The 20,026-nt window shown below is 39.7% G+C and overlaps 1 protein-coding gene across 3 annotated transcripts in view; it reads right to left on the minus strand.

The window, feature by feature from the left end:
- Window positions 1-20,026, minus strand: part of Gcfc2 (GC-rich sequence DNA-binding factor 2) — a 41,328-nt gene that overhangs the window by 4,817 nt on the left and 16,485 nt on the right. For all 3 annotated transcript variants that reach the window (XM_057764710.1, XM_057764717.1, XM_057764705.1), the window contains exons 5-14: window positions 18,627-18,742; window positions 15,805-15,991; window positions 12,943-13,066; window positions 11,513-11,594; window positions 10,959-11,071; window positions 8,878-9,077; window positions 7,147-7,297; window positions 4,830-4,948; window positions 2,697-2,773; window positions 811-877 (exon numbers count right to left, since the gene is read on the minus strand). In XM_057764710.1, the coding sequence (XP_057620693.1) occupies window positions 811-877; window positions 2,697-2,773; window positions 4,830-4,948; window positions 7,147-7,297; window positions 8,878-9,077; window positions 10,959-11,071; window positions 11,513-11,594; window positions 12,943-13,066; window positions 15,805-15,991; window positions 18,627-18,742 (1,236 nt within the window). The remainder of the gene's footprint in view (window positions 1-810; window positions 878-2,696; window positions 2,774-4,829; window positions 4,949-7,146; window positions 7,298-8,877; window positions 9,078-10,958; window positions 11,072-11,512; window positions 11,595-12,942; window positions 13,067-15,804; window positions 15,992-18,626; window positions 18,743-20,026) is intronic.

Genomic DNA, 20,026 nt, shown 5'->3' on the forward strand with positions numbered 1-20,026 from the left:
AGGCCACCTGTATTGTGTTACGTCTCCACAGTTCTGTGTGATTTACTACATCCAAAGGAGATTTTGGTCTCCCCCAAGCCTGCATCTCCTACATGTTAAGAATAGTACAACATCAGGCACTTGGCTATGATAAGTCTTGTGTTCCTCATGTGTCAGCTGTGGCATCCTTCTGATGCTTCACCTGAAACATCACTGGAACTGATCTCCTTATCATATCTACCTACACTGACTTGACTTTAACTTTAGCTTTTCAACCAAGAGTAGCCCGAGATTAAATTCAACCCAGTGCTTCTTTTGTAGGGTCCATGAGACAAAAGCTGCTTTTACATTTTTAAAGGACCTTTAGAAATATTAAAAAGTAAAACAGAATAAGGCTGGGCATGGTAGCCCATGCCTTTAATGCCAGTACACAGGAGGCAGAGACAGGAAGGCCTACTATAAGGCAGCCTGATCTCCATAGCAAAGACCAGGAGAGCCAGGACTACATAGTGAGACTATGTCTCAAAACTATTGGTGCTTCTGTACTGTAGTTGCAGAGTGGACTTCAACACATATGTATGGATGCAAAGATTAACAGATATATATATATATTTTAATATTTATTTATTTGTTATGTATACAATAGTCTATCTGTGTGTATGCCTGCAGGCCAGAAGAGGGCACCAGACCTTATTACAGATGGTTGTGAGCCACCATGTGGTTGCTGGGAATTGAACTCAGGACCTTTGGAAGAGCAGGCAATGCTCTTAACCACTGAGCCATCTCTTCAGCCCCAACAGAGATATATTTTAAAGACAGTACTCTGCTTACCTTTAGAGCCCCCCAGAACTGCCTTTCTTGGAACTTTGAATGTGGTGACATCTTTCCTTCTTCAGAACTAATTTGAAACAAATGAGGAAGGGGGGAAGGAAAGCAAAAAGAGAAGATATAAAGGACTATTATTCTTTCAGAATAAAACCGCAAAAAAAAAAAAAAGGACTTTTTGTTGTTTGTTGTGTTTTGAATTCTGTGTATATCTGTATGTCTGTGCACAGGAATGCATTGCCTGCAGAGGCTAGAAGAGGCCACTGGAGTTGGAGTTACAGGCAGTTGTGAGCTGCCCAACCTGGATGCTGAGAATCAGTCAGTTCTGGAAGAGCATTATACTCTTAATCACCAAGCGATCTCTCTGGTCCCTTTTTGTTTATTTTTAACAAAACAACTTAAATGAAAAATTAATCAGGGTATCTACCAAGAATTATAAACACATCCACACTCAATCAACAATGAGTTTCTGCAAGTGTGTCTTGTAGCTATAACTGCCTGAGCACAGAACGGTGTATCTGCCCATTTGTTTATAACCTCGCTGTTGGTAAGATTATCACTCCCATGCTGGTCAGTTATACAAAACCTACATGCCTACTGTGCACTGAGAAAGAACAAAACTGCTTGTACCTGCTTATAATATACTTCATCTCATATAGAATGAGGGGAAATAAAGTTATAGCATATATAAGATAAATGGCAAAAATCTGCAGTCAGAAGTCAGGGTAAAAGTAAATATATCTCATTTTAGGGATCTGGAGAAATAGTCCAGCAGTTAAGAACACTCGCTGTTCCTGCAGAGGACCGGGGTCAGTTTCTAGCACCCACAGTTGTGTGGTTCACAACTGCCTGTAATTCTAGCTCGGGGATCCAATGCTCTCTTCTGACCTCTTCTGGCACCTAAACACATATGTACACATATATACACACAGGCAAATGTTCACAATATATAAATCTTAAAAACAAAACACATTCTCATTTTTAAGATATACTTGATTTTAGCCAAAAGACTCAAGCAATTGCCTTAAATATGAATAAACCACAAGCATAATTTGAATATATTAGTTACCTAAAACAGCACAAAACCAAAACTTACTGGGGCATAATTTTTATTTGCAGATACCTCTTCCTGACTCAGATAAACCAGGAATCACCAAGTCTCCCCCTCCAAACTTCCATCATGGAAGTATCATTGGGTAGCCAGAGTTCACAAATCATCACTACCAAGAAGGTTTTCTTGGCAAGTATATGACCATAAATCAAGCCTCATGTTTCCAAAGATGAACAGATGCTCTAGGCTGTGCTATGCATCTTCTGTACATGGCACCGCTCTGTTCTGAACACTGTCTTCATCATCCTGCTGTCCTGTGGGGGTACTATTGATTTCTCCCGCCTTGTACTCATGATAATGACAGCAAGGACCCAAGGTCAAACAACCCAGAGTGGTGGAGCTAAGCACCTGTGTTCTTCTCTAGGTTACAACCTCCTGATTAAGGTAAATTTAAACACAGGAAACACTCAAATACACAATGTCCAAATGTTAAGTATCATATGTGGGGCACATGATTTAGAGAAATACTTGCTGAAATCTAGGTTTGCATCTTAGAGCAGTAAGTAAGTGTTTTAGGTCTAGAAAAGACTAAAGTGATTTTTGCATTACATCCTACAAGTTTGTATTTTCTAAAGGCTAGATAGGATGACACGTGCCTCTAATTCCAGCATTTGGGAGGTGAGGACAGGAGTACACACATAACGTTGAGGAATTCAAAATTATTCTCAACTTTGTAGAAAGTTCAGGAACAGCCTGAGCTATATCAGGCTGTGTCTTACATGACCCCATTCTTCCTCAAAGAAAAGCTATTTCCAACAGTATAAAAATTAAGAGCTCTTACCTCTTAGGATATAGAGGAATAAAAACATCATCTTCTATTGACTTCTTAATTCTTTCAGCAACAGATTTAAGTAAATCCTATTTAAAAATTTGGAAAGCATCAGCAAGCCATAATTGGAAATATAGTAACCAAATCAGGAAATTTTAATGGTGTGAATTGTTCTGCAGGCACAACACTGTTACAACACTGTAGGAACTTGGAAGGTGCATGTGGTTGTCGGTGAATCACTTTCACTGCTATACTGCATTTTGTGCATGACTACTACTATTAGACACTCGATGGTTTCCTATCAGGGGGTCCATTATGCTTAATGATGCTATAAAATACCTAGCAGAAGTCTCTTAATGTATACAGATAAATATATACACTAAAATGGAATTGCTGGAATATAGCTCATGACCTTGTATTCAGCTTTGTACAATAAGTAGGATGGTAGTATCTGATACTAGAAAACCAGTAGCTGGGGAGATCATAGCCCCTAGGGACAACCTCCCTACTAGGGTCTAGCCAACTGATGTGGCATCAAACTGCAGCTTAAATATTGATGTTATCCACAGACAACTGCTACTCATTCTTAACCAGAAGAGCTGTCTTTGTAGTAAATGGAGGTGAATGAATAGACCTGTGAGCTCAGCCACAAATAGAACATTATACTCCTCCCTTTAGTACAAAAGAAATGCTGAAGAAGAGAGAATGGAAAGAATGTATGAGCAGAAGACAGGGAGAAGAAATACAAAATGCTATCTTCAGGAAATGGCACAGCCATGGCAAACACGAGATCTGAGAGCAGTGGCTGTCTGTCTGTGTAAGCCTGGGATGTCAAGAGCCAATCATGGATTGGGGAGGTCATGGGGTCCTATCCCTCCCTGATGAACTACTGATGGATTCTGGAGGAGGGACAGTTATTGGAGTCTATCAGGCTGCAATACAGTTCCAAACCCATGGCCACACACAGTCCTGGTTAGAATCAGAGGGTCACAAAACAAAACAAAAGAATGTGGACATAGGAAGGGAGCCGTGGGAGGAAAGGATGGCAGAGGCAGAGGGAGATGAGAGAGCTGGGGTAAGAGTAGACGGTGTAGTATGTACACATGAAACTGTCAAAGAATTAATTTAATCAGTAAAGAGAAAAACAAAACAATAAAACTCAATAGTGGAATCCCATCTGTAGTCCTCCTAGCTGTGTCTAAGGCATTCAGTTTTCTTCCAAGCATGGTGCCACATGCCTGTAATCCTGTAATGCTAACACAAGATATGCAGATCTCTGTGACTCCAGGCCAGTCAGGGTTACACACCTTCCATCCTTACTATACTGTTTCCCTGCTTGTTTTCTTTTTTCTTTTTTCTTTTTTTTTTTTTTAACTGTTTGCAAATCTGGGGAGTGCAGCCGTTCACTGTACTTCAGTCTCACTTTGAAGAGCAGTGTGGTTTTGGGCAGCTTCCCACAAAGACCGCCAAGCTATCTGCCTAAGGTCTTGTTTTTTGTTTGTTTTTTTAAAAAAAAAAAAAAAAAAAACAACAGGCCCTGTCCTTTCTTTCTGATTCCTACAAGCCTTCCATAAAGTGTAGATGCGGGTCTTTGTTGGCTTGTCTCTCCTTTGACACAGTAATCCCATTTTGGATAATTCATTTGGTTTGTATACCAACAATTATAAATGAGACAAATACTGAATTCAGTAACTCAACTTAAAGGATATTATATTATATGCATCTACTGCATGAAATAGTAGCTAAAGCCTCTGACAACTATATATGTAAACACTCAGATTCACTAGGATAACTGAAAATAAAGGCTGAATGAAAATATCCAACTCTAATTACTACGACTAAGATGAACAGATAATGGGAGTTTATTTCATGTATCAGCAACATTTCTATAGTGACATGCTGTTCTCATTTTTAGAAAGACTCCATATATTGAAAATTGAAATTGGCTTACTACCAATAAAAAGATACCTTCTATTCTGGCTTAAAAAGAGAGATCACTTTCTAGGTATATATCCACATATTAAAATCTGAGCTTGTATAAATTATTTTATTTTGTGTGGTATTGGGGATTGAACTCATGGTTCCATGAATAATAGGTCAGTGATCTACCATTGAGCTAAAACCCAAATCAGCAGAAATCATTACCTGTTTGCTCTTACTAACTTCATTTTCAGAAGCGGAATGTTCAAACACCAGTCTGCAGTGCACTGTTAAACTTCTTGTCTGTGAGGTTGACAGGGGATCCCAAATGAACTCTACAAAATCTGAAACACATGTCAGTGGTTACACAAGTTAGTAGATCATGCTTCTCATCGTTAGCCTACCTGTTCCACTCTTTACTGAGGTTAAAAATCCACGGCCAATCACGACATTTCTGATTTGCACATGCTCTCAATTTCTAATCATTACTACTTCCTCTTTCCATACACCCTAACTTCTTTGTCCTTGGGTTTTGCTACACACTCCAGGTTAATCTATAACCCTAAATAAAATCACTTCTCACTAACTGTGCCTACAATCTACAGATGAAATGTAGTTTTAAAGAAAGGTATACCAAACTGATCTCCCAAAATTCAAGTGAGCCTCAATGTCAGCCAGGAATTGCTTGCCCTGGCCTGCTCACTTACCTGGTTGATTCTCCTGGTTCTTACTTCAGTTGAAGGATCTCTACTTCCTTCTCTCTACCCTCATGAGTATGGATGCACATTTGTGTGAATACTTGATTATGTGTGTGTGTGTGTGTGAGAGAGAGAGAGAGAGAGAGAGAGAGAGAAGCTTCATGCTGATGGTTGCTATGAGAGAGAGAGAGAGAGAGAGAAAGAGAGAGAGAGAGAGAGAGAGAGAAGCTTCATGCTGATGGTTGCTATTCTGGCTACCCAGCTTGCTTTTAGGATCCTCTGTCTCCCTGTTATAAGCACTTGGGATTACTTGCCAGACACCATGCCTACCAGGTTTTTATGTGGGTTCTGGGGATCTGAACTCTAGTCCTCATGACAGAGTAACAAGAGTTTTAAACACTCCAATATTCCCTAATACCCTCTTCAGTGTTATCCACCATTGTCTCTCCTTTTAAAACAAAATTCCTCAAAGTCCTGTCTAGATGTCTACTTTGTATTTGTCTTTCTGGAATCCTCTCAATCAGGTCTCAGAACTCTCCACAGAGGGGTGAGTGCATCTCTCAAGTTAAACAGGACACCTGCATAGTCAGCTCCAAAGATTTATTCTAATTCTTCTGTGGCTACTGTCAGCAAACAAAACTGGGCCCCATCTTTCTTCCTGGAAATACTCTGTGTGGATTTTGAGACACTATCCTCCTGGTCTTCTCTCTGGTCTTTGCAGGGTACTTGTCACCTCTATGAGGACTCAATTTGTTTCCTTCTCGCTCCTTCTTGCACTTACTTCCTTATTATTTCATATCACTTCGTGAGATTAAGTGTCATCAAAACACAGCCACCTCCTGCCTGAACTCCTGACTGTTATTCTCAGCAACCTATCTGATACTCCATGTAGAGACAGGCACCCAAAGCAACACAGCCTACCAGAGTGCTGCTGATCACTTCTACTCTAAGCTGCCTCCTTCAGATTCCCAACTGAGTCAAAACCATGGAACCTTTCTTAATGTTCTCCTGCTCCCCAGCCCCATAGCGGAAGTGCTGTCTTCAGAACACACAGAATCAACCCCTAGAGGGTCTGGGCTGTATTTATCTTATTACGGGATGGTGGGCTCAAACAAAACAGGAGGAAGGGCAGAGACAGAGAGATGTGAGACAGCTACTGGGGAAGCAAGATGCACTAGACAACAGGTAAAGCCACAAAGCTATGTGGCAAAACGTAGATTATTAAAAATGGGTTAATCTAAGCTCTAAGGGGTAGTAATAAACCTGAGCTACAGGCCAAACATTCTGTAATTAATATATGCTGTTGTGTGATTATTTGAGACCAGGCGGTTGGGACAAAAGAAAAGCTCCGCCTCCGTTTACAGAGTTAGGATTAAAAAGTTTGGATTTAAAAAGGTAAACCACTGTTCAGAATGAATAATAATCTTCAAAGTTTAACCAAGTTCAAAACTCATTCTCTGGAATACAATAAAAAGATTCTGGTCAAATACTGTTTTATTAAAAAAAAATACTGTTTTAGTAAAAGAAGCCTTTAAGGACAGAAGTAAAGGCATTACTAGCTGCTAATGGCAGGCACAGATGAAATGTAACAAGAAATGGAAAAGAAATGTAAGAAAAGGGAAAGAAATGTATGTAACACATATGATGGTGTGCTGCTCTTGACAAATAGTGACAAATGACTTCGTGGTGCCACCACTACTAATGTGGGCAACGTTTGTACAAATAAGCATTTCCCAACCAGGCTAATTACATATGAAATCAATTGCTCTTTACTGCATACAGCATTTCCTTGTGTCTCCAAACTTCTAAAAGTGTATTTGTGATTATAACAGAATCAAGATTACCTGTAAGGTGAGGAACAACTGTTTTGTTGATGACAGCAGACAGAATTTTTTTATCCGACTCATCTTCCTTCTTTGCATCTTCCATGCTGCCATCCATAAACTCTGTTATGGATATGAACCAGGGCATCTGGTTTAGACCTATGGAGTCCAACTGTAAGATGAGATTATAAAGTTATACATTCTTAAACTTATAAGTTAACTTTTTCCAAAATCCCTAGAATTTTTCTATGGCTCAAAGAGAATCATCACGTTTTAACACTATGTATACACCACTAGACCACCACAGTAAGGCAGGATGGCATAGCAGAGCATCGAGGAAGATAACTAAAAACCGTGTGCCAGGACATTCAGAGACCAGCAATGGCAGTGCGCAGAGTGAAAACATGTACGAGCTAGGCACTTGGAATTGTCATGAGATTTACTGATAAAATTCATTCATCTGACTCAAACAAAATTTTCTTCAGTCTTTTCACTTCTTGTAAGAATAAATTTTAATATGCATGTGGTTTAGTTAATTAACCAGTTAGCAAACAGCAGATGGCTGATACTTTTTGAGTAGATGAATGAAATATCCTGAACTCCCTATCCTTAGAAGTGACCTTGCTCTATCCTGGGAGGGTGGTGTGGTCCTATGGAAGCCTGAAGACAGATGATTAAGACCGAGGAGGAGACATGCTACATTTACTCTCTGAGTCTTGCTGATTGCTGAGAGCTTTCCTTCTAGATCTTCATTTTCTAGCATGCAGGATCCAGACCCTGGGGTGTCTTCACATGTGGAGGGTTAGGGCTACTCTGTATTTCCTAATTCTTACTTTGTAACAGAGTTTAAGCACCCCCTTTGCCAGGCTCACCCTGAACTTCGGTTACATCAACAGTCTTCTATATTTTATTCTTCCAAGGTAGCTACTCCTAGTGACTCCTAAAACACCACTGTCAAGGCCCTGAGATGATGCAGCAGGAAAGGCCCTTGCTACAAGTCTGATGACCTAAGTTGGATCAATGGAACTCACATAACAGAACAAACACCCGCACAGTCCTCTGAACCCTATAAGCATGCAACGGCATGTATGCACCTTACCACATACACAAATAAATGGAATAAACCATTTTTTTAGAACTCCACATTACATTCCCTATGTATCACTTTTCGTATTACTTTCATATTCTCAGCTCTGAATCCAGGCTTGACGGCTAGTGTACTCACCCTGAACCAGCATCCCCCTCACTCTCAGGAAAGTGCTCTCATGAGCTCCTGCTCACCCCTGCGGCCCCGCTTTCATGCCTTCTCCTCAATGTGTTCTGCTAACCAACTCTTTCCAGTTTGTCACTTCCAATTTCATAATCCTTGGAACAGGTTTTTAAGTCAAATTTACCAAACTTAATACAACATCATTCTGGGGAAATTTTCACACATTATAAGAGCATGAAAAATAGGTTTGAATTACTAGTGTTTGGTCCTACTATGCCTTAGAATCAATATATGTGTGTGTGTTGCATGCACACCAGCATGTATGCTATGGAATGGCATGGGTGAGAGACAGAGAACAACATGTAGCATTTAATTCTCTCCTTCAATCACATGGGTTCCAGAATCCGAACCCAGGTCATACGCCTTGTAGCTACCTGCTAAGCCATCAGGCCAGGCTGAAGTGGTATTTTATAGTCAGCCTGACGGGCAGGACACATTAGTAGCAGACACGACCAGCACAGGCACATGTTAAGCACTGATACCTTAAGAGGATTCCAATCAAGCAACTGAACTCGTATCAGGGGACTTAAAAGCTTTGGTAAGCAGAAACCAACGAAGGCTTCGTAGTAGGAATCAGGAAACTTTTCTCGCCACTGCTGAAATTTCAATAAAATATTCTGGACGTTACAAAAATCATCATGCACATCTTCAAAAACTTTCTTACAATCTTGTAAAATGTCACCTGCAAACAAAGTAAGTCTCTTTATGTTATGTATTTTAAGCCTACTTTCTTGCCAACAATTAATTATGAGTTTCAGATATTAATTTTATTTAAAAAGTCACTTGTAACAAAAGTTATAATATCGACACTAATAAAGTCTACTATGTATTGAGTCCCTCTCTATAGGCCAAAATACTATACACTTATTGTCCCATATCATTACCATAGCCACCTTCCTGTTAAGGCAGATAAAATCCACTGATTTAAACAAAACAAGCAAATGATACTGAACTGAGGTGGGCAAGGAAAAAAGTCCCTTTCCATTGAGTCTCGGGAACAGCAAAGCCCAGAACCTTTGGGCTGTACTATGACCTTCTCGGTTCACCTGTAAGCAGAGCACAGGCAGGCCACAGGATGGAAGGAAACCTTAACCAACTGTACTCAGGCACGGGTTAGAACCCAGAATTCACAAAGAACCAGAGTTTAAAAACCAAGGAAAGAAAACTGCCAATCAACAAATGAGCTAGTAACTGAACATTTTCAAAAGAAACACAAATGGCCAATATCAATTTTAAAGCTACTCAACATCAGGGAAGCACAAATCACAACTACTGAGAGCTTGTCTCACTCTAGTCAGAAAAGCCATCAGGAAACCCAACAGTAAATGCTGGAGAAGATGTGAAGGAAGAGGAACCTTATCCTCGGCCAGTGCGAGTGACAATTAACACAGCCATGAAGGCAATCAAAAAATTAAGCTATTTACTCCTGAGCATACATATACCCAGAGAACCACAGACCCTATCATAGACATATCTGCAACCCTTGTTTATTGATGCTCTACAAGAAAGGAAATGGAACAACCAAGATGTTGGGAACCTGGAACATATCTAACATGGAATACTATTTGGAGCTAAAGAAAAATGAAATCACAAAATTACAGGAAAATGGATGGACTTAGAATGTCTAACATTAAGAGAGGTCACCTAATCTCAGAAAAAAAAAAAAAAACACTTCACATTCTCCCTCCTAGTCAGATGGTACCCTATACTGCATACATGTCTACATGGAAACAAATCAAGTGTAGGTACAGTGTAGCACTGCAGAAAGGAGAACAAGAAAGGCTAATATTAGGGGACAAAAATACAAGTAAAGGGCATACAGTCATGACACAATCTAAAGCTACTTGCTTTCTATTTTCAGTTCTGACATCGTTTTTTCCCTATGTGTGCACAAACAGTGGAGAGGTAAATAAAAGTGTAGTTGAAAGGATGAGGAGCCCAAGTATTAGTGCCCTGCCCTCAACTCAAGATCCAACATCTCTCAACACTCCTACGAGAACCCTCCGAAGGCTGTGCGGGCCAGCACTGTTGCTGGACAGGCACACTGCGTCCTTCTTTGTCCAGCAGGAGCATTACACCTTTAATAAGCTTTTCCTACAAAACTGGAAAAGCAAAGTGTAACTGACAATGAAAGTACAGAACCCCAAGCAGGCTCCAGGCTCACTGTGGAGTTCACTGAGATTCATAGTTGGGAACTTGGCAAATGTCTGTTTTCCAGAGTTTAACTTAATGTAGCTTCATGATGCTTTTAATCTGAGTTCATGACAATAAAGTGATTTTTTAAAAAGTTGTTTTTCTAAATTTAGTTGTTTTAAATTATAAATGGTAACAGATGAGGAAAGAAATGCAGCCAAAATGCTTGTTTGTGACCCAAGAGGCCACAGAGAGCTGGCAAGTGCCAGAGTGCTCCCATCACCCTTCTTCGGAGGAGCAAGTCTGATGCAAAAAATGTTTTCATTTTTCTTAAATTTTCCTGTCTTAGTAGTATGGATCTAACGGCAGCTATAACAAGTCTTCCTCACTATTTTAACACTTCAAATAGGTTAGAACCTTGGCAATTGACCTTGGCGTTTTTGGAAGTTGGTCATCTCTGCAGGAGACAGCTCATCGTCACTAGAAGTCCCTTCCTGATGGTCACAGTTGCCAGCGAGCACCCTTGCTTGTCTTCTCTGCATCCTGCATTGTGCAATAAAGTAAACCAAAAGCAAACAGTTCTTGTAGAAAATACTGAAAAACAATGTTATTGTTCTCTAATAGACACATCACCATACTGACACCATTTTATCTAACTATGTCAGACACTTTCTGTTTCTTTAGCTTCTTTGGTTCTTGTGCAACTCAGATCATTCTCTGAATGGAAAGACTTCTTAAAGAGAGTGTAACTAGTTAGAAGTGGTTTCTAGTTCAAAGCAATCCGCCTAACAAAGGCCACCTCACTAGTTCTGCCTGAGCCCCAGTTTGTCTCTAAAGTGGTGAGGCCAGCTGAACTCAGCTTTGGTTTTACATCATTCTTGAAACTCAGCATGTTAGGCAGGGCGATTATCTCACAAAGTTAATTCTACTGCAATAGCGAAAAGTGCTTGCTCAGTGTGCTAAGACTTCACTTTGTAAAGATACCTTCGTGCTTCAATCTCTTCCAGAATCCGTTGATCCTTGTCATCTAGGGCCAAGCTTCCATTTGCCGATGTCTCAGCTTTGCCTGTTAATTCACAAAATTAGCTTTGTACTACAGTCTCAGAACAGTGAATCACTGAGGCTATAGGTAATATGAAGTGTATCTATGTGTATATATAAAAACACGAAATGTGCTCAAAATGTAATTTTACTATCAATGAATTTAAATGTCCATTACTTCAGTGTTAACAACCATCAAGCCTGTTGCCCTAAATATATGTATCTTGCTGGTGTGTGCCACTTGCATAGTAGGTTTCTTTTTTCTATTCTAGCAATTACACCAATTTCCTCTGTCGTCATATACTAGAGATATTTACACTGCCAACATCTTACTTATACTATGTATGGCTTGCTTCGTTCAGCAGGTTCCACTGTTTACGAATGACCAAATATGGGAGTTTGGCAGTCACTTTACTGTTGTCACCTACACTGGATCTCACTCAAGCTAAGACACAACTGTGGCTGCAGTGTGGTGTGAGGAAGCGGAATGGCCATCCCTTACCAACTCTGCTGACACACCAGTCTTTGCAGGCTTCCACTACAGAGCTGGAAAGTCCTTTCCAACCACTCTGTTCATTTAATGGCATATAAATACACGGTGTCAAGAGAACTGGGGAGACAGCTCAGCAGTTAAGAACACTGACTGCTTTTTTTTTAGTTCCAAGCACCCACATGACAGCTCATAATTGTCTGTAGTGCCAGTCCCAGCAGACTGTATACCCTTTTAACCTCTGAACAGTCCTGCATATGTGTGATGCACTTATATATACTCACACACACATACGAAGAAAATAAATACTTAAACTCTGTCTCAAATGCTTAAGTGACTGGAAATTCTAATATTTAGTTTTTAACCTTAAACAAGGTATATTGAAACTCCTCTTTGTAATGTCAGGTTTGGGAGAAGGATCAGTATGAAAACACAGAAAAAGCTTTTTCTGGCTTGTCAACTTGATACAAGTTAAGAGTCATCAGAGCGGAGGGAGCCTCAACTGAGAAAACGTCTTGATAAGATCTGGCTGTAGGAAATCCTTTAGGGTATATTCTTAACTAGTGATTGATGTGGGAGGGCTACTGCTGGGTTGGTGGTCCTGGGTTCTATAAGAAAGCAGGCTGAGCAAGCAATGGAAGCAAGACAGGATTCCTATTATCCTGCTTGCATTCTTGCCCTACCTGCTTTTGGTGATGAACTGTTACATGGAACTGTGACGAAATAAACCCTTTCCTCCCCGACTTGCTTTTGGTTGTGGTGTTTCATCATGACAATACAATCCTAATTTTTATTTTTTAAAAAAATAGAGAACTAAAAATACTTTTACTCTCCAGATGGCAATCTCATTTAGTGATAATAACAGAACACAGGGACTACTAACGTGATAACTGTTGCAGATAGGATGATTCCCATTTTAGCTCATCTTGCCTGCGTTTCAAAAGTGCTTCTGATCGTTTTAAAAGCAGCGTGCGCGTGGATGATTCTAGTTCCTCAATGCTGATAATCTGAAACACATATGTGACATTTCCCTGTTTATCAATAAAGAATTATAGAAAGAGTAAAAGGTATTATGATCACATGTATACATTCAATTCTTGAATAAATAACTCTAGTATTAGTGCAAGTATCACAGATTATGAACCAAATGACAGTGCCAGGAGAATGTGCATGTGACAGGTAAAGGACAGAGCGGGGGGAAATGAGAGGACAGAAGCTGGGATGCAGCAAGGGGCACAGGGTCTGCCTAGCATGTGTAAGGACCCCATTTGAGCCCCGGTACCAGAATAAACTTAATAAAATGGAAGAGAGTTTCTAGGGACAGCTAAGAGGGCTTTGCTACAGAAATCTGTAACCAAATGAAACTGGAATCCTACTTCCTAAGAGCAGTCACTTCACTCCAGTGTCCTGCAGCTGCTTCCAGGGTGACAGCTACAGCAACCCCATGTGAAAAGTGTAACCCAAAGACAAATGAAGAAAAAAAAACCCACAGAAGCCAAGCTTCACTGACAATTAACATGTAAAAGACATCCATTCATGATGGATAGAATGATATGAAAAGTAGACTTTTTTAACTATCTTTTTTCTTTTCCTTCCTTTATTCTGTTTTTTTTTTTTTTTTTTTTTTTTTTTTTTGGGGGTTCTTCCAGACAGGGTTTCTCTGTTGCTTTGGAGCCTGTCCTGGAACTCGCTCCTCACTCTGTAGACCAGACAGGTCTTGAACTCACAGAGATCCGCCTGCCTCTGCCTCCCGAGTGCTGGGATTAAAGGTATGTGCCACTGCTGCCCAGCCCTATCTTTTTTGTTCTGAAGTTCTGTGGTATAAATAACTTACCTTGTAGAAAGGTAGTAGAGATTCCAATGTCAGGACTGAATATGCACAAAACACAAATGTGTGAGGTGAAAGACTTAAAGACCTACAGTGTGAAATTTTAAAACCTACAAGTATCAAAATAGTCCTGTAAATTTTAGATTAATTGAACAACTATCTTAAAATTATTTAAAATTAAAAACTTTAAATTGGGCTGCAGAGATGGCTCAATGGTTAGGAACACTGGTCGCTCTTCCAGGACCCCAGTTCAACGTGTAGCACTCATATGGCAGCTCTCAACCACCTGAAATTCCAGTACCAGGGGATCTGATGCTCTTTTCTGGACTCCACACACTGAATGCATGTGCTGCAAAAACATACATGCACGCAAAAACAACCAAACTAAATACATTATGTTTGAAACCATAAAGATTTGTTTAAATTCTAAAAACTAAAAGATGATTATTGTCTTCTCCAGATCTGTGAAGAATTTTGATGGGATTTTGATGGGGATTGCGTTGAATCTATAGATTGCTTTTGGTAGAATTGCCATTTTTACTATGTTGATCCTCCCAATCCAAGAGCAAGGGAGATCCTTCCATTTTCTGGTGTCCTCTTCAATTTCTTTCTTCAAAGACTTAAAGTTCTTGTCAAATAGATCTTTCATTTCCTTGGTCAGAGTTACCCTAAGATATTTTATGTTATTTGTGGCTATCGTGAAAGGTGATGCTTCTCTGATTTCCCTCTCTGCTTCCTTATCCTTAGTTTATAGAAAGGCAACTGATTTTTTGGAGTTGATCTTGTATCCTGCCACATTACTAAAGGTTTTTGATCCTACTGCACGTACTGGCTTTGTGGGAGCCTAGGCAGTTTGGATACTCCTCTTAATAGACCGGGATGGAGGTGGATGGTCTTTGGACTTCCCACAGGGCAGGGAACCCTGATTGCTCTTAGGGTAGACGAGGGAGGGGGACTTGATTGGGGGAGGGGGGGGGAATGGAAGGTGGTGGTGGGGAGGAGGCAGAAATCTTTAATAAATAAATAAAAAGGAAAAAAATAAAATAAAAATGTAAAAATAAATAAATAAATAAAAATAAAAAATAAAAGAAAAAAATCTAAGAACCAAGATGTGAACAGAGCAAACGACTTAGAGAATTTATAAGAAAAGATCTCCACAGGGCATGGTGGCTCACACACGTGAACTCCCAGAACTGAGGAGGCTAAGGCAGGATGATCACAAGTGAGCCAAGTCACCCTCAGTTTCAGACTGGGACCTTGTTCATAAGCAAAATTAATCCAGCTAAGAAAATGAGGGTCCACTGCCCCCCCCCCATCAAAATAGACATTTTACAAAATCCATTTTTTTTACCAATCTAGCAATTAATTTTTCCAGTAATATGTCTTAGATGAAATGTTATGATTGAGCCTTAATATGAGGAGATATCCCTAGTCTTACTGCAACATGCCACGCCATGTTTGGCTGATATCACTGGGAGACCCGCCCTTTCATCAAGGGAAATAAATGGAGGAGTGGATGGGAGGGAGGGACTGGGAAGAGAAAGGGGAAACTGCAGTCTCCATATAATACATGGAAAAAAAATGTATGCCAAAAGTTTTATACTTTTTACAATACCAACTAAAAAACCAAAAACCAAATGAAAACAAAAATCTCAAAACCCCCAAACCAACTAACAGCCCATGTCTAACATTAAAGGGAATGTGAACAGCTTGTTAAAGATCTGTGTGGTAGCATGTAACTGTCATCCTAGAACTCAGTAAGAGCCTGTTAAAATCCCACCCCACCGTACCTCTTCTACGTGGGTTCTCAGTCCCTGTGTTTGTTTAATCCTTCATGGAGCCATCTCCCCAGCCTGCCTTTTCTCTGTTAATTGACCAATAAGGGAGGGTTCTAACTTTAAGAATATTTATATATACCTTTTCATTTAGACAATCAATTATATTTTCCACATAAATTTTCATGCCTTTGTAGAATTTGTAGTTTAGATTTTGATCTGGTGCATTCTCCAGGTTCTGGATTGCAGTCTTTGAACTCTTGATGTCTTGTTCGTATTTTTCATATTCTCTCTGGTGCGAGCGATAAGTATCCTGTAGTAATGTTAATCTAAATAAAATAAAAGTTTCATTTTTCATACCTTTTCTTTTAAGCAGTATGCTAATAAAGATTTTCAAGCAGTGGCTCCCACAGAAACCTGGTTTAGGTGTGTGAAGCTAGGGAGAGGACAACTGCTGATCTCAAAGGAAAGGGCACAAAGGATACCTACAGGGACTCAGAGACAGATGCTGACCATAGGACTAATTTCTCCATTTAATTATTTCTTGAAACTGGGTCTCTTTAGCCCAAGCTGGCCTAAAATTTACTAGGTATCAAAAGGATGACCTTGAACTCCTTACCCACCCTTCCTCTTCCCCTCCCCGCACACCAGTGAGGGGTAAAAACAGTAACTTGCAGCAAAAATCATGGATGAACTATTTTAAGTACAACATTAAAGTGACAGACTTTCTAAGCATATATTATGTTAAAAAAGATAGCCATACATCAGGGTATATATTGGCTTGGCTTTTTTTTTAAATAAAAAATAATGGGGCAATATAAAAATACTATGTACTTCTATAAGATGGAGAGCCGGGCGGTGGTGGCGCACGCCTTTAATCCCAGCACTCGGGAGGCAGAGGCAGGTGGATCTCTGTGAGTTCGAGACCAGCCTGGTATACAAGAGCTAGTTCCAGGACAGGCTCCAAAGCTACAGAGAGACCCTGTCTCAAAAAACCAAAAAAAAAAAATACATGAGGCAATTTCTAGAAGAAAATAAAACAAACTGGTGGCAAATTTCCTTGGGGAAGCCAGTTTTCTTCTCAGTGTGTATCATTTTGTACTGATTTATTAAAAAAACGTTAAAACACATTTTCCTTTTAAAATAAAAAGCCTACTTGAAAAACAGACCATAATAAAGTTAAAAATGACATTTACTCAGAGTATCTGAGACATTAGTCTACACCAGTGACCCACTGCCTCTCATTCTATCACTCAAGACAATTCTCTCAGATGCAGTCCCTCAACAAACACCAGATGGTCTGTGGTTTATATGCAGGAGATGTAGGAGCTTTAATTCTGTTTTATTCTAAGGAAAGCTAATCAAAACTCCAGTAAATGATAATGAATGTACTTCAGAAATAATCTTGAATCTGTTTAGAAGTTGGTAAGCTTATTTTGTAGCAGGTCAGACAGTAAATATCTCAGCTTTTAGAGCTGCATAATTGCTCTTGCCACTACTCAGCTCTGCGCTGTATCGCCGAAGTACCCACAGGCAGTACTGAACATTCAAGCAGAGCTGTGTTCTAATATAACTTCATTTACCAACACACAGTGGTCTGGAGCCTGCTAACCCCACAAGATAAAGACACTAAGTGCTGGTATGTTTGAAGATTTCAAATATTTATTTCATAATATTACAAAGTGTCTTTTCCATAAAAATATCTTTAAACAAACAGCTACAGTTGACAGATTCTGCAAGGGTGATTAAGGAACTGAGTTACTTTAAAGCTTACTTATAGATATTAGGAAAGGAAAATCTGAACCTATTCTCAGGCAAGAAAAAAAACCCATCTTGAGCTAGTCATTTAGGGGTAATGCAGAAGCCTGATGCCCTGAGTTCAATCTCTGAACCCCATGTAAAGATGGAAGGAGAGAATTGGCCCCTCAAATCTGTGCTCTGACTCCACACATGTGCTATGTATATGTGCACTATACACTTTGAAAAAAAAATGATATTTTCTAAAGGGCAGCAGAATCAAATGTAGCCCTTATGCCATACTGTCACATGGGCTAATCAAACCCTGACCATCACATCTACTCTCTTATGAACAGGGACCAGCAGACACTGGATTCTGAGTACATTCTGTAATAAAGTATTTAGAACCAATAGCCTCTGGCAGGACATGCCAATATTTTAGCAAAGTGTAAGTTGTAAGGTTAGCACTATAGGCTCAGGGTAATTATCAATGCCCACAGTGTAAAAAAGAACTGTGCTTCTGGAAGGCACTATACCAAGAGTTATAAAAATAAGCTCTTGGTCATGGTAAATTTTCTGTTAACGTAGTTTAAGAAAAAGCACATGCACACACACCTATAATCCCAGCACTAGGGAGGCCAAGGTAGGAGAGTCATTACTCAAAGGCAGGCAGGGCTGCACAGTTACATCAGAGGCTGGCCTGGGCTGCAGAATAAGACCCTGCCTCACAAAACGCAACAAAACTAAGAGACATGTTCACTACTATAGCAACACAAGTATGAGACTTAGAACAGACGAATAAATAAATTAACTATAGGAACAAGCATCAACTATTTACTATAGAAGATGAGTGTGATGGTATACCATGGAAGCACGTGGGGGTTCCTTCTGAGGAGGAAGTCAGAGGATAGGAGTTCAAGGCCAGCTGGGCTACAAACCAAGACCACATCTCTAAAGACCACACACACACAACTCCAATGAAATCCAGCAGTGTAGAAAAATGCCTTTAGTCATCATATTAAGTTTTTAAAAAATTGCAATTACTGGTTTTAATTATGTAAGGAATATTTGTCATTAAGACTAACAAGAAAATCTGTTATTTATATGGTAAAATGAGACCTTTCCCTATAAACCTGTTCAATGTTAATGTTTAATAATTAAAATAGAGCATTATTTTACTACTAATCACTGAGGACAAATATAAATTACAAAATAAACATTACTCACCTATTATTTAATTGTTTCTTTATAATTTCCAAATTTACTGGTGGAAATGAAACAGAAGTATCAAACTTCTTCAGTGTTTGAGACCCACTGTTGTAGGAAAGGTCTATGTTTTGTCCCTAAAAGATATGAAGAGTTAATTTTTTAAGAAAATTTCATTTACCACACAAAAGAGACTAAATAAGGTTCCCATGTCTTTATAATATCATGGTCACAATAAAATATTTTTTAAAATATCCTTCATCAAATTTGGACTATATCAGTGCCTTTTTTTTCCAGCCAGGTGCTGTGGTGCGAGCCTCGTCCACATAGCAAGTTCCAGGGCAGCCAGCGCTATATAGGGAGACCTTGTCTCAAAGAAACAAAACCCCAAACTAAGCAACCCTAGCCTCCCACCCCAACCCACCCCCGCCTTGGCAGTACTGAGGGCTGAACTTAGGGCCTGATGTATGCTAGGCAAGTGCACTGCCACTGACCTACAGTTCTACCCTGTCTATTACATTTATATGTACAAAACACATCTTAAAGTTTGGATTTCCATGAAAGTTAGTTCCTAAAATTTCAAAGCTAATTTTACAGATATTCTGATGCATTCCTGGGACATCATGGAGTTCTTGAAGAAATGGAAGTAAAGCCATGGCTGTTTGGAATTTGGAGCCTGCAGAGACTACATTCCTAAAAGAGTATCTTATGCCCCTTCCCATCAGTCTCTCTGGCAACCACAGCTCACCACTACCACACTTGCCATGTAAAGCAAATTCTCAAAGCCCATTATTTCAGACAAGGAACCAGGAAGGATTCTCAAGAAAATTATGATCTGCCAACTCTCACCAATGTTAGACACCAAAATGAGTTATAATGAGGCAGAAACGAGGTGTCCTTATCTGCTTCTCAGTTTCTGGGATAAAACACTGACCAGAAGCAACTTGGGGAGGAAGGGGCTGATTTCATCTTACAGTGCCAAACAGCAGCTCGACATCAAGGAAACGCCAGGCAGGAGCCTGTCAGCAGGAAGTGAAGCAGCGACTACGGAACAACATTCTTACTGGCACACTTCTCATCACTATGCAGCGTGGGTACTTAATGAAACTACTGTGTCTCTGTGTATATACGGGCACACACATCCAATCGAATGTCTAGTCAGAGGACAACTTTGAGGAGTTGATTCTCTCCTTCCACATTGAGTTTCGGGGAGCCATCTTAAGTCACCAGACTTGTGTGGTAAACATTTTACCTGCTGAGACATCTTATCCAACATTTCTTCAATTTATCTGTATTCTCTTTTTCTGATAGTTATTAAGCTGTTAGGGCACAAATGTCATTAAACTCTCTAGACTTAACTACTTAATAAATGAAGTTGATTATTTTGGTTAGGACGACCATGACAATCACTGTGCTATGAA

This window comes from Chionomys nivalis, chromosome 1, assembly GCF_950005125.1.
Source record: "Chionomys nivalis chromosome 1, mChiNiv1.1, whole genome shotgun sequence".
NCBI lineage: Eukaryota > Metazoa > Chordata > Mammalia > Rodentia > Cricetidae > Chionomys > Chionomys nivalis.